The 14,390-nt window shown below is 46.5% G+C and overlaps 1 protein-coding gene across 2 annotated transcripts; it reads right to left on the bottom strand.

Moving 5' to 3' along the window:
• Window positions 1–5,898: 5,898 nt before the first annotated feature.
• Window positions 5,899–14,360, bottom strand: LOC130387759 (arylsulfatase I-like). Of its 2 annotated transcripts, none has more exons than XM_056597009.1 (11): window positions 13,859–14,360; window positions 12,691–12,875; window positions 12,357–12,496; window positions 11,538–11,687; window positions 11,122–11,196; window positions 10,701–10,875; window positions 10,161–10,397; window positions 9,297–9,443; window positions 8,901–9,048; window positions 7,774–8,330; window positions 5,899–7,449 (listed from the first exon to the last, which is right to left on the bottom strand). In XM_056597009.1, exons 2-11 carry the CDS (start codon window positions 12,868–12,870, stop codon window positions 7,000–7,002), a joined length of 2,259 nt encoding a protein of 752 aa, XP_056452984.1. In that variant the 5' UTR covers window positions 12,871–12,875; window positions 13,859–14,360; the 3' UTR covers window positions 5,899–6,999. The 2 variants fall into 2 exon arrangements, with proteins under 2 accessions (XP_056452984.1, XP_056452985.1); XM_056597010.1 differs by lacking the exon at window positions 13,859–14,360 and adding an exon at window positions 13,269–13,852.
• Between the last annotated feature and the right edge of the window lie 30 nt (window positions 14,361–14,390).

Raw genomic sequence — 14,390 nt, 5'->3', positions numbered from 1 at the left:
CACTGTTGTCTTTGTCAAATAATATATAAGGGCTAACACTGTCGTTTTTTATCAGTCGTCATGAAAAAACCATAAGGGGTAACGCTGTTGTTTTTATCGGTCGTCATGAAAAAAACATAAGGGGTAACACTGTCGTTTTTTATTGGTCGTCATGAAAAAAAACATAAGGGGTTACACTTTTGTTTTTATCGGTCGTCATGAAAAAAACATAAGGGGTAACGTCATGAAAAAAAACATAAGGGGTTACACTGTTGTTTTTTATCGGTCGTCATGAAAAAAAACATAAGGGGTAACGCTGTTGTTTTTATCGGTCGTCATGAAAAAAACATAAGGGGTAACACTGTCGTTTTAATCAAATGAAACATGAGGGGTGTCGATATTGATCAAATAAAACATGGGGGGTAACACTGTTGTTTTTCTTTGGTCGTCATGAGTAAAAACACAAGGGGTAGCACTGTCGTTTTAATCAAATGAAACATGAGGGGTGTCGTTTTTATCAAATGAAACATAAGGGGTAACACTGTCGTTTTTTATCGGTCGTCATGAAAAAGACATAAGGGGTAACACTGTCGTTGTTATCAAATGAAACATGAGGGGTGAGACTGTCATTTTTCTTTGGTCGTCATGAAAAAGACCATAAGGGGTAACACTGTTGTTTTTGATTGGTCGTCATGAATAAAAACACAAGGGGTAACACTGTTGTTTTTTATTGGTCTTCATGAAGAAAAACATAAGGGGAAACACTGTTGTCTTTGTCAAATAAAACATAAGGGCTAACACTGTCGTTTTTTATCAGTCGTCATGAAAAAACCATTAGGGGTAACACTGTCGTTTTTTATTGGTCGTCATGAAAAAAAACATAAGGGGTATTACTGTCGTTTTTATCAAATGAAACGTAGAGGGTAACATTGTCGTTTTTTATCTGTCGTCATGAAAAATCCACAAGGGGTAACACTGTCGAAATGTATAGAATAAAACATAAGGGGTAACACTGTCGTTTTATCAAATGAAACATGAGGGGTATCACTGTCGTTTTTTATCAGTCGTCATGAAAAAAACATAAGGGGTAACACTGTAGTTTTTTATCGGTCGTCATAAAAAAACATAAGGGGTAACGCTGTTGTTATTTATTGGTCGTCATGAAAAAAAACATAAGGGGTAACACTGTCGTTTTTTATCGGTCGTCATGAAAAAAAACATAAGGGGTTACACTGTTGTTTTTTATCGGTCGTCATGAAAAAAAACATAAGGGGTAACGCTGTTGTTTTTATCGGTCGTCATGAAAAAAAACATACGGGGTAACGCTGTTGTTTTTATCGGTCGTCATGAAAAAAACATAAGGGGTAACACTGTCGTTTTAATCAAATGAAACATGAGGGGTGTCGATATTGATCAAATAAAACATGGGGGGTAACACTGTTGTTTTTCTTTGGTCGTCATGAAAAAAAACACAAGGGGTAGCACTGTCGTTTTAATCAAATGAAACATGAGGGGTGTCGTTTTTATCAAATGAAACATGAGGGGTATCACTGTCGTTTTTTATCAGTCGTCATGAAAAAAACATAAGGGGTAACACTGTAGTTTTTTATCGGTCGTCATAAAAAAACATAAGGGGTAACGCTGTTGTTATTTATTGGTCGTCATGAAAAAAAACATAAGGGGTAACACTGTCGTTTTTTATCGGTCGTCATGAAAAAAAACATAAGGGGTTACACTGTTGTTTTTTATCGGTCGTCATGAAAAAAAACATAAGGGGTAACGCTGTTGTTTTTTATCGGTCGTCATGAAAAAAAACATACGGGGTAACGCTGTTGTTTTTATCGGTCGTCATGAAAAAAACATAAGGGGTAACACTGTCGTTTTAATCAAATGAAACATGAGGGGTGTCGATATTGATCAAATAAAACATGGGGGGTAACACTGTTGTTTTTCTTTGGTCGTCATGAAAAAAAACATAAGGGGTAACGCTGTTGTTTTTTATCGGTCGTCATGAAAAAAAACATACGGGGTAACGCTGTTGTTTTTATCGGTCGTCATGAAAAAAACATAAGGGGTAACACTGTCGTTTTAATCAAATGAAACATGAGGGGTGTCGTTTTTATCAAATGAAACATAAGGGGTAACACTGTCGTTTTTTATCGGTCGTCATGAAAAAGACATAAGGGGTAACACTGTCGTTGTTATCAAATGAAACATGAGGGGTGAGACTGTCATTTTTCTTTGGTCGTCATGAAAAAGACCATAAGGGGTAACACTATTGTTTTTGATTGGTCGTCATGAATAAAAACACAAGGGGTAACACTGTTGTTTTTTATTGGTCGTCATGAAGAAAAACATAAGGGGCAACACTGTTGTCTTTGTCAAATAAAATATAAGGGCTAACACTGTCGTTTTTTATCAGTCGTCATGAAAAAAACATAAGGGGTAACACTGTCGTTTTAATCAAATGAAACATGAGGGGTGTCGATATTGATCAAATAAAACATGGGGGGTAACACTGTTGTTTTTCTTTGGTCGTCATGAAAAAAAACACAAGGGGTAGCACTGTCGTTTTAATCAAATGAAACATGAGGGGTGTCGTTTTTATCAAATGAAACATAAGGGGTAACACTGTCGTTTTTTATCGGTCGTCATGAAAGACATAAGGGGTAACACTGTCGTTGTTATCAAATGAAACATGAGGGGTGAGACTGTCATTTTTCTTTGGTCGTCATGAAAAAGACCATAAGGGGTAACACTGTTGTTTTTGATTGGTCGTCATGAATAAAAACACAAGGGGTAACACTGTTGTTTTTTATTGGTCTTCATGAAGAAAAACATAAGGGGAAACACTGTTGTCTTTGTCAAATAAAACATAAGGGCTAACACTGTCGTTTTTTATCAGTCGTCATGAAAAAACCATTAGGGGTAACACTGTCGTTTTTTATTGGTCGTCATGAAAAAAAACATAAGGGGTATTACTGTCGTTTTTATCAAATGAAACGTAGAGGGTAACATTGTCGTTTTTTATCTGTCGTCATGAAAAATCCACAAGGGGTAACACTGTCGAAATGTATAGAATAAAACATAAGGGGTAACACTGTCGTTTTATCAAATGAAACATGAGGGGTATCACTGTCGTTTTTTATCAGTCGTCATGAAAAAAACATAAGGGGTAACACTGTAGTTTTTTATCGGTCGTCATAAAAAAACATAAGGGGTAACGCTGTTGTTATTTATTGGTCGTCATGAAAAAAAACATAAGGGGTAACACTGTCGTTTTTTATCGGTCGTCATGAAAAAAAACATAAGGGGTTACACTGTTGTTTTTTATCGGTCGTCATGAAAAAAAACATAAGGGGTAACGCTGTTGTTTTTTATCGGTCGTCATGAAAAAAAACATACGGGGTAACGCTGTTGTTTTTATCGGTCGTCATGAAAAAAACATAAGGGGTAACACTGTCGTTTTAATCAAATGAAACATGAGGGGTGTCGATATTGATCAAATAAAACATGGGGGGTAACACTGTTGTTTTTCTTTGGTCGTCATGAAAAAAAACACAAGGGGTAGCACTGTCGTTTTAATCAAATGAAACATGAGGGGTGTCGTTTTTATCAAATGAAACATAAGGGGTAACACTGTCGTTTTTTATCGGTCGTCATGAAAAAGACATAAGGGGTAACACTGTCGTTGTTATCAAATGAAACATGAGGGGTGAGACTGTCATTTTTCTTTGGTCGTCATGAAAAATACCATAAGGGGTAACATTATTGTTTTTGATTGGTCGTCATGAATAAAAACACAAGGGGTAACACTGTTGTTTTTTATTGGTCGTCATGAAGAAAAACATAAGGGGCAACACTGTTGTCTTTGTCAAATAAAATATATGGGCTAACACTGTCGTTTTTTATCAGTCGTCATGAAAAAAACATAAGGGGGAACACTGTCGTTTTTATTGGTCGTCATGAAAAAAAACATAAGGGGTAACACTGTCGTTTTTATCAAATGAAACGTAGAGGGTAACACTGTCGTTTTTTATCTGTCGTCATGAAAAATCCACAAGGGGTAACACTGTCGAAATGTATCGAATAAAACATAGGGGGTAACACTGTCGTTTTATCAAATGAAACATGAGGGGTATCACTGTCGTTTTTTATCAGTCGTCATGAAAAAAACATAAGGGGTAACACTGTCGTTTTTTATCGGTCTTCATAAAAAAACATAAGGGGTAACGCTGTTGTTATTTATTGTTCGTCATGAAAAAAAACACAAGGGGTAACACTGTTGTTTTTTATCGGTCGTCATGAAAAAAACATAAGGGGTAACACTGTCATTTTTTATCGGTCGTCATGAAAAAAAACATAAGGGGTTACACTGTTGTTTTTTATTGGTCGTCATGAGAAAAACCATGAGGGGTAACTGTCGTTTTTCATCGGCCGTCATGAAATAAACATAAGGGGTAAACCTGTCGATATTGATCAAATAAAACATAGGGGGTAACACTGTTGTTTTTCTTTGGTCGTCATGAAAAAAAACACAAGGGGTAACACTGTCGTTTTAATCAAATGAAACATGAGGGGTAACACTGTCGTTTTTATCAAATGAAACATAGGGGGTAACACTGTCGTTTTTTATCGGTCGTCATGAAAAAAACATAAGGGGTAACACTGTCGTTTTTATCAAATGAAACATGAGGGGTGACACTGTGACACATGAAAAAAAAAAATGGAAATAATAGAAAAACACACATACATTTTAATGTCATGTATATCCTCTTTATTGATGACTGATCATTGTGTATTATCATCGCCTCAGTGGTGCAGTGGAGTGTACTCTGCCTAACCCACTGGCGACCGCGGCTCAAATTCTGTGGAAAACACAATATCTTTATAAAGTCAAGTATAACCATTGTGTTGACTTTATTCGGTGTCTTGATGGTGCATTGATAAGTTCGGAGGTTAATACTCTAAATAGCTTATATTTGGATCCCTGCAAAAACGTCGACAGGGGTACCACTTTCATTTTTTATTGGTCGTCATGAAAAAAAAACATATAAAAAAAAATAGATAATTGTCCTTGTCAAATATAATATAAGGGGTAACACTGTTGTTTTTCATCAGTCATCATGGGAAAAAAACATAAGGGGTAACACTGTCGTTTTTATCAAATGAAACGTAAAGGGTAACACTGTCGTTTTTTATCTGTCGTCATGAAAAATCCATAGGCTAAGGGGTAACACTGTCGAAATGTATCGAATAAAACATAGGGGGTAACACTGTCGTTTTTTTCAAATGAAACATGAGGGGTGTCACTGTCGTTTTTCTTTGGTCGTCATGAAAAAAACCATAAGGGGTAACACTGTTGTTTTTTTATTGGTCGTCATGAAAAAAAACATAAGGGGTATCACTGTCGTTTTTTATCGGTCGTCATGAAAAAAAACATAAGGGGTAACACTGTCGTTTTTTATCGTCCGTCACAAAAAAAAAAAATTTGAACTCGTACGAAACCCAGTATGCCTTTCGAAACACCTCGTGATTGGTCGATGAAAAGCTACCAGGAACGCCTAATGGGCGTTCTTGTGTCATGACGGAAACGCCCAAGCCTGCAGCTGGACCCTTCTCTCATGAGGAGCCGGTTCCCGAGAACTAGGTTTGTGGTTGAGGATGTCGACTATAGATTCGAGCTATCGTGGAATTATTCTTTCTATTACGCATCGATTCATTAAAAAAAAAAAACACTTGTATATCTCGAAATAAATAAGTTAAAGGAGTAAGGGTGGCAGTCCTAAACCCGATAAAATAGAAAATAATCAAATATAAGAGCCCTGTGGAACTCTATTCTGTGACAAACCCTATGTCAATCATTCACAGTAGCCAAAGCTTTATTTTGAAAGTATTTTTTTATTTAGAAAACTGCATTTATTAGCAACAATCCATTTCCAAAATAAACCAGTATGTCTTTCACATATATATCTTTTGTATTTTAGTTCACCTTGTCCGTGAAAATATAAAATCCAGTACAAAGGTGAACAAATAAATGTGGAATAAAAAGTGGCCTCAAAAGAAAGTCCTTGTCCTTGACAAAAATCTGTTACCAAAAGTAAGTACAGTATATTTTAACACACCCAAACCGCTATCAAAAGGCACATTTCCAATTTCCCCATCGGCTTCTTCACCGGCTTCTTCACATCGGTGAAGAAGCCGATGTGGCTTCTTCACCAGTCAGCCATCTCGGTCCTGAATGCTAACCAGGTGGAGGTCTAGTACAAAGATGGCCGCTAGTTGACTGAGGATCATTGAACTGAGTTAAAAAATTCAAAGATGATTAAGTACAGTGAACATATCAAACAGTCACAAAGTGCTACTTGTGTAAAGAGGCATTAAACAGAAATGTGAATCAAATGTAATGGAGAATCTTGGTAATAAAGTGAATAAAATGCAGTGTGGAAACAGTTTCCTGTAGTGAGAAATCCAGCCCTAACAAACTAGCACAACCTCGTACAAGGTGCCTCCCTTTACACACCATCGCCTCTGACATCACTCCCTGTTATGCTTCTTATTGGCTGTCGTCCGATCTCGTCATGTCTCGTCTCATCTTTGATCTTATTTGTGACAAACGGGGAACTCTTGTTGCATACCAAAAAATATCATTGTTATAAACAACAAATATAATGGATATCACATACTTTGAATCAGTGTCGTTAAGAAGCAAAGTTTCCATTTCGTCATTCCCCCCCAAGTCTTATTTCCCTTCTTTTCACGTAAAAAGTGAATTTCAGCTGAGCCCTGTCTCTAGCGCTCAGGCCGCGGGCTATCGAGTGGATCTTGACTGGACCTGGGGGGGTCGGGATCCCAGAGGGCTCCTAATCACTGGGGGTCAGACCAGACCAGACGTCAGACCAGACCTGACTTGACATCAGACCGGACGTCAGATCCGACGTCAGACCCGACTGGAGGTCAAACCAGACCAGACGTGACCTTAGACCACACACCAGACTGTATGTCAGACCAGGCTGGAGCTCAGACCAGGCTGGAGGTCAGCTGGTTGTTGAGCTTCAGGACGTACGAGTTCAGCTTGCTCATCTGCTTTTGCCTCATCATGGTCTTCTGCTTCTTCCTGCGGCGCTGCTTGTACACGCCCCGGTACAGCTCCTGCTCCTCCTCCACCCCGCGGCCCTCGTCCTCCTCCACCCAGGGCACCCAGGCGCCGCCGTGCAGCGCGGGGTCGGCGCGGGGGTCGTCGGGGGGGAAGAAGACGGGCACGGCGGTGCGGTTGTAGAAGGCCAGGCGCTCCAGCAGCGCCGTCACCACGTCGGGTCGCTGGGCCGACTGGTCCCAGCGTTCGTACGGGTCGCCGCTGATGTTGAACAGCCAGACGTTCTTGTGGCCCGCCGCCTTGGAGGAAGAGGAGGAGGAGGAGGTGGAGGTCCTCTCCAAGGTCCACCAGGGCCCAGGCAGACTGCTCAGCATCTGGGGAGAGATGGGGAGACGGGTCATCACTAGCGGTGTCGTCCAATAGGAGCTAGGCTACGCTATGGTAGAATTCCAAGACTTTGCCGAGCCGTGTGGGGGCTTTCACTTCTATCGCTCCCACAGTGGATTCTAAAGTGCAAAGGAATGAATGTTGGTTAGGTTCAGCTCAGGTACTGCTATGGTTAAGGTTAGGGTGTTGACTTGGCCTTGTGCCCTAGGAGTCATCAGCAGAAGCCTTTATAGCAGCCCCAGGCTAGGGCTAGGGCTAGGGCTCGGGCTAGGGCTAGGCCCTAGGCTTCAGGTGAATCCGGTTTTCTGTACCTGAGGAGGAACCCAGTCTCCATGGCCCGGGTCTCCGGTCAGCAGCTTCCAGTCTCCGACCCGGATGGCCGCCTGGACGTTGGTGTCAAAGATGTGCTGCGACCACTGGGGTGTTGCCGTGGCGCCCGGTGGCTGCCCGGTGACGGGCGTGTCGTTGGTGTTATTATGGGATGTGGCCGGGGTAGGTCCCGGCTGCGTGTCGCCCTGGTAGTGGTGTCCGGTCGCACGGGATCTGGTGTGAATCTTAGACCTAGTCCTGGGGGGGCGTCTGGACCGGGACCCCTGGAGGAACCCGCTCTCAGTCCCTCCGGAGGTCAGGTAGTTCTGTTCGTCGGGGGAGTCCCGGAGCAGGGGGTACCTCCGGGCCTTGGACCCCCCCTGTATCTTGGACTTGTGTTTCCTGGTGGGCTGTCTGCTCCCCCGGGCGTCCCGGGAGAGCCCCCCGCGCCTGGAGACAGGTTTGGCCGGCGGTTTGGGGGGCTTCTTCTTCTTCCTCTTCTTCTTCTTCTTCTTGGTGGGCTTGGTGGCGTTGAGGCGGCCCCCCTGCCTCGGGGTTCCTGGAGGAGGTAACACAGACCAGGACGTTGAAGAAGTAGGAACACTTTGGAGACATACGGTATCATCAGGGCCGTTGCAACAAGTCCTGGGCCCCTATACAAGAGGTACTGATGGGCCCCCCTGCGCAATTGTTGACGGGGGGGGGGGGGGGGGGGGGGGGCCTAGTACTATGGGCTGGTAGTCACTTTTTTTTTATTTTATTATTTTATTGCCATGGGCCCCCCCTGGGCTGTGGGCCCCTAGAATCGTCATCACCTTTCACCCCTTTACGACGGCCCTGGGTATCATAGCATGTAAAGCACTGAGGGATTGTGGGTAAATCCCAACCTTCAGAACACATGTACAGGCTGAACTTTTCATCAACTACAGCAGGGTTGTTGAACCCTTTCAGAGAAGGAAATGTCCCCGTGTCCCTTGGACTTGACCACCGCACGGAGTGGAACCCTTTGGTTCAACAAAAGGGTTCTACTGAGCATGGTCAGGCTGTGAGCTGGATCGCGACCCGGTTCAGGGTTCCGACCCATAGTTGAAGGAACCCTGCGTTTGAGGGTCTCTTGTACTCCCGTTACCTTTAGGAGCCGTGTCAAAGGTCAGAGTATGCGATGGGGGGCTGTGGGGGGTGTGCAGCGGGTCGATGTTGTGGAGGATCTCGTGGCGAGGAGACGGCTTCCCTTCACTCAGGGTCGGCCAGACGTCGAAACCATCCAGAACCTCTGACTGAGGGGGGGGGGGGGGGGGGGGGGGGGGGGGGGGGGGAGAGAGAGAGAGAGAGAGAGAGAGAGAGAGAGAGAGAGAGAGACAGACAAACAGAGAGAGCGAGGGAGAGCGATGAAGACATATACATATATATATTGGTAGTGCGTTCTCAGAGACACTGGTGAATGTGGTACTGCCCCCTTGTGGAGAGTGCTGGCAGACCCAGTTTAAAGGTGAGGGGTAGGGGGGGTGATGGAGGTGTGACTGACCTGGCTGACGTTGCCCCCGGCCAGGCCCAGCAGCGTGGGGTACCAGTCGGTGATGTGGAGCAGAGCCTTGGAGACCCGCCTCCGGCGCTTCAGCAGGGGGCTGTGGACGAAGGCCACGCCCCGCACCCCGCCCTCCCAGTAGGTCCCCTTCAGCGGACCACCGGGGAACCAGTTAGACACCAGTACCACTTCACAGGGTAGCAGTTAGGCACCAGTACCAGTTATACATCCCAGCAGGACCACCAGGGTACCAATTAGACATCCCAGCAGACACACCCCTAAGGTTCTTACACAACCCTATTGTTCTGACACACCCCTAAGGTTCTTACACACTCCTACCGTCTGACACACCCCTAAGGTTCTTACACACTCCTATTGTTCGGACACACCCCTACGGTTCCAGTGATGGGAATAAGGCCAAAAAATGTGGCGCATTACTATAATTGAAGCTGTAGCTGAAGACCATCTCGATCTCTTCCTCTCTTTACTGTTCTTCCTTGGTTAATGGGCACGAGACAATCGCATTAACGATAACCATTGGCTGAGGAAGAGTACAATTTCATGGCAAGCCAATCAGAGGTAGAGTTGGGCTGGTGTTGTTAACACATATTCGAAAGCACTCCTAGTCGGACACACAACGACACAATTGAGTCGACGAGAAACAGGAAAAAAAATAATCCAAAAGAGAATAATTGAACATTCACATGTATTTTAAGAGGGGTTGAGGTGGGGTCCAAATTCTTTGACATTTAAATTTGTGCATTTAAAAATGTACTTCAAAGTAATGCAATAGCTATTTCCACAGTAACTAGTTACTTTTATAATTTGTAACTGAGTAATAATTTAGTTATTTTCCGGTCGTACCTTGCGGCCCCTGAGCGGCCAGTTGCTGCCCCCGGTGAAGGGCTGGGCGCCGTTGTCGGTGGAGAACACGATGACGGAGTTGCGGTAGTAGCCCAGCTTGCGGAGGGCGTAGGTGATGTTATGCACCGCCTCGTCCACCGTCGACACCATGGCCGCGTACTTGCGGCGCGCCACGTTGAACATGTGGCGGTACGGGTAGATGTAGGACTTGGGGGGCTGCAGGGGCGTGTGCACCGCCTGCAGAGGGAGCACGCCATTGGTCAGCCGTGGGTCACATGATGAGCGCACCACAGACTCATGTGTGTGTCCGTTTAGCACGATTTAGCCGGTGAGCTCAGATACATGGCATTCTGGAGCCGGTAGGGGGAAGGTCATCTTGCTCAAGGGCACAGCTAGGCTGCATGCAGACATTGGGAATCAAACACACAACCTTTGAGTTGAAACAACCTAACCACTACATTATCCTGCCCCCATTATGTTTACATAATGCTAACGTTTAATATGCATACACACACCACACAAACACACACACACACACACCTGCAGGGAGAGCAACAGGAAGAGGGGCCGGGTCGCGGGGTCGTGGGCCTCCAGGATCTTGCGGGCCCTCTGGGTGTAGAGCAGGGTGGAGTAGCGGCCCTGCTGGCCCCAGGCCACGCCCTCGTTGTCATGGAGATCATAACCACACAGTCCAGGGCCGTCACATGACCCGTAGCTGGGAGTGTGAGAGTGAGACGGAGACAGAGACAGACAGATAGACAGATAATGATTGATGAGCCTAAAATGGCAATCTTTTATTACCTCTAGTACTTATAAAGCTAGTACTAAAGAGTGGCATTACCTGTAGTAGTTGTAAAGCTAGTATTAAAGAGTAGTATTCCCTGTAGTAGTTGTAAAGCTAGTATTACAGAGTAGTATTACCTGCAGTAGTTTTAAAGCTAGTATTAAAGAGCTGTATTACCTGTAGTAATCTACACTTCCAGTTAGCGATCCGAAGAAAGTGTCGAAACCTTTTCTGGTCGGAAGACATGCCTTTCTGGAGGGGAGGAGAGGAGAGGGAGGAGAGGAGGAGGGAGAAGAGAGGGAGGGAGGAGAGGAGGAGGGGGAAGAGAGGGAGGGAGGGAGGAGGAGGGGGAAGAGAGGGAGGAGAGGAGGAGGAGGAGAGGGAGGAGGAGGCCGAGGAAGAGGAGGAGGAGAGGATGAGAACATGGTGTGTTAGCATAGCCCATGGTACGTTAGCGTAGCGTATCCTAGCCTGTGGTACATGGTTAGCGTAGCGTATCCTAGCCCGTGGTACATGGCTAGCGTATCCTAGCCCGTAGTACATGGTTGGCGTAGCGTATCCTAGCCCGTGGTTCATGGTTAGCGTAGCGGTACCTGTAGAAGCCCAGGTGCCACTTGCCCAGCATGTGTGTGGCGTAGCCGGCCTGCTGCAGCCGCTGGGGCAGGGTGCTGAGGTGGGGGGGCAGGCAGCTGGGCTGGCGGGGCCGGATGATGGAGTGCTGGAGGCCAGTGTGGATCTGGTACCTGGGGGTGCGCGGGCCAGAGGGGGGTCACCAAGGGGGGGGTGTCTGGACGTCTATGTATATGTGTGTGTGTGTGTGTATGTGTGTAATAATATGCATTTGTGTGCATGTGTGTGATGTGAGTCACACGTATATGAGTGTGTATATGAGTATGTGTCTGTGTGTGTGTGTGTATTTGAGTGTGTTTGTCTGTGTGTGGTTGTATATATATGAGTGAGTGAGTGAGTGTATATACAAGGGTGTTTGGGGTAGTGACTGATTTAGTGCGTGGTTGTGTGTTGTGTGTGCGTGTATATATGCGGGTGTGTGCGAGTGAGTGCGTGAGTGTGTGAGTAAATGAGTGTGTGTGTATATATATGTGTATGTTAGTGAGTGTATGTATATGAGGGTGTGTGTTAGTGAGTGTGTGTACATATGAGTCTGTGTATGTTAGTGGGTTAATGGTTGAGTGTGTGTTTGTATAGATGAGTGTGAGTGAGTGAGTGAGTGAGTGAGTGAGTGAGTGAGTGAGTGAGTGAGTGAGTGAGTGAGTGAGTGAGTGAGTGAGTGAGTGAGTGAGTGAGTGAGTGAGCGGGTGAGTGAGTGAGTGAGTGAGTGAGTGAGTGAGTGAGTGAGTGAGTGAGTGAGTGAGTGAGTGAGTGAGTGAGTGAGTGAGTGAGTGAGTGAGTACCTCCCGGTCAGCAGCTGGCTGCGTGAGGGGGTGCAGATGGGCTGGACGTAGTAATTCTCCAGGCGGACCCCCTCGGCTGCCAGCCGGTCCAGAGTGGGGGTCCTGATGGACGGGTTGTGGTAGCCGATGTCGTTGTACCCCTGGGGAGGGAGGGGGGGGGTTAATACACAGGTCTTCATCTCTCTCCCTCGCTCTCTCTGTTTGTCTCTCTCTCTCTCTCTCTCTCTCTCTCTCTCTCTCTCTCTCTCTCTCTCTCTCTCTCTCTCTCTCTCTCTCTCTCTGTTTCTCTCTCTCTCTCTCTCTCCCTCTCTCTCTCCCTCTCTCCCTCTCTCACCTGGTCATCGGTGAGTATGAAGATGATGTGGGGGGGTTTCTTGGGGTGGGGGGTCCCCTGGTCGTTCTGGGGCCCCTCCCCCTCCTCCTCCACCCGGTTCCCGGTGGTCCAGTCGGCCGACAGGAAGCCCAGACTCAGCCAGCCAATCAGAGCGGCGAGCGAAGCGGTGGGAAGAAACATCTGACCTGAACAAACACAAACAAACACAACGTCAACAGACGACTTGTTTACCTCTGCTGCCAAGAGCGCCTGTTGGTAAGGGACGCTTGGGACATGTAGTCTTGTAGTACATGTAGGACTACTACATGAAGTAGGATTACATGTAGGACCACTAAATGTAGCAGGAATACTACATATACAACATACTACTACATATACATACAGTCCTAGTCCTCCTATTATAGTACATGTAGGACTACATGTATTAGGGCTACAGACTACATGTCCTCCTACTACTCCTAGTAGTCCTACTACTACTTCCACTACATATTCTCCTAATACATGTTGGACTACATTTAGTCCTGATACATTTATTCCTAATAAATGTAGTAGGGGACTACATGGACTACACGGTCAACCTGCAGACAGTAGAATCGGGACCCTCGATGTGTCTCTCTCGCTCTTGTGTTTCTGTTTGTTCACACCAGCGCGTCACCGCCGCTCGTTACCGGAACAGATTCCGACGGGCGGTAGGAGACATTCCGGTAGGCGGTTATAAACATGTGGCGCCTCCTGTTACATTCCCCGTTATCAAAACCAGAACCGGGTACTGCCCGACCACGTCCAAGGAAATAGCACCGATCACCCCACTTGGAGAAACTAAAGTACGTCCGACCCAAGTGCCTTCCTGGCAGACCCACGAACCGGTCCTGGTCCGGTACCGGGGGTCAGAAGACGCTCTACCGACCGAAAGCATCCACAGTCATACTCCCGCGCGCGCGCGCGCACGCAGAGATTGGCTGATGCCCGTGCCCGGGTATCCTGCCCGCGGACCCTTAGCGCCCTGCAGACCTGCGGTGGGTTCGAGCTCGACTCGTCGCTATCTTCTAGTAAAGAATAGATCACACACAAGCAGGCAAACAGGTGATACAGACGGTACAGGCCTATAGGGGATAAAAGCGGTGCAGGCCTAGAGGTGACAAAGGCGGTGTCTCTCGAGACGTCTCACCTCTTCTTTACTTCATGCTCCAGATCCGCGTCTCCTGCAAGACCCCGCACGTCCCGAACCCCAGCCGTACCCGCTCCCTATTCCCGGGACTCTTTAAACCTCGACCGCCTGCAAGCACGCACGCGCACTCAGTCACACGCGTGGACGCGCACTCACGAGCACCATTTGTTGGCGACTATACGTTACTTTCATGCGTTCCTGTTTATGGCCGCCGCTGCGCTTCGTCCCGACGCGGCAGAAGCGGTCCGCTGTCTGAAGCCCTGCAGCTGGCGCGGCGCGCACGACGACGCGCATGGATCCGAAACTTTTGCGTGCCGCGCAGGCGCAGCTGGCAGCAGAGGAGCCCTGTGGAAGCCAATCGGAATGTCAGCGCCAGATAATGTCGAAACAGCAAAAAAAAAAAATCCGACCGCAGGATGTCGAAACTTGTGGGTGAGCTGGGGGGGAGAGACATGAGACAGTGTCTCTCCCCCTCCCAGCCAACCTCCCCCCGTCCGGGATACACGACACCAGAGGGCCGCCGGAGACCCGC

Source organism: Gadus chalcogrammus, chromosome 8, assembly GCF_026213295.1.
Source record: "Gadus chalcogrammus isolate NIFS_2021 chromosome 8, NIFS_Gcha_1.0, whole genome shotgun sequence".
In the NCBI taxonomy this organism is placed as follows: domain Eukaryota; kingdom Metazoa; phylum Chordata; class Actinopteri; order Gadiformes; family Gadidae; genus Gadus; species Gadus chalcogrammus.
Note: the sequence above shows the minus strand (reverse complement) of the source record. Positions and strands in the feature narration are given on the sequence as shown.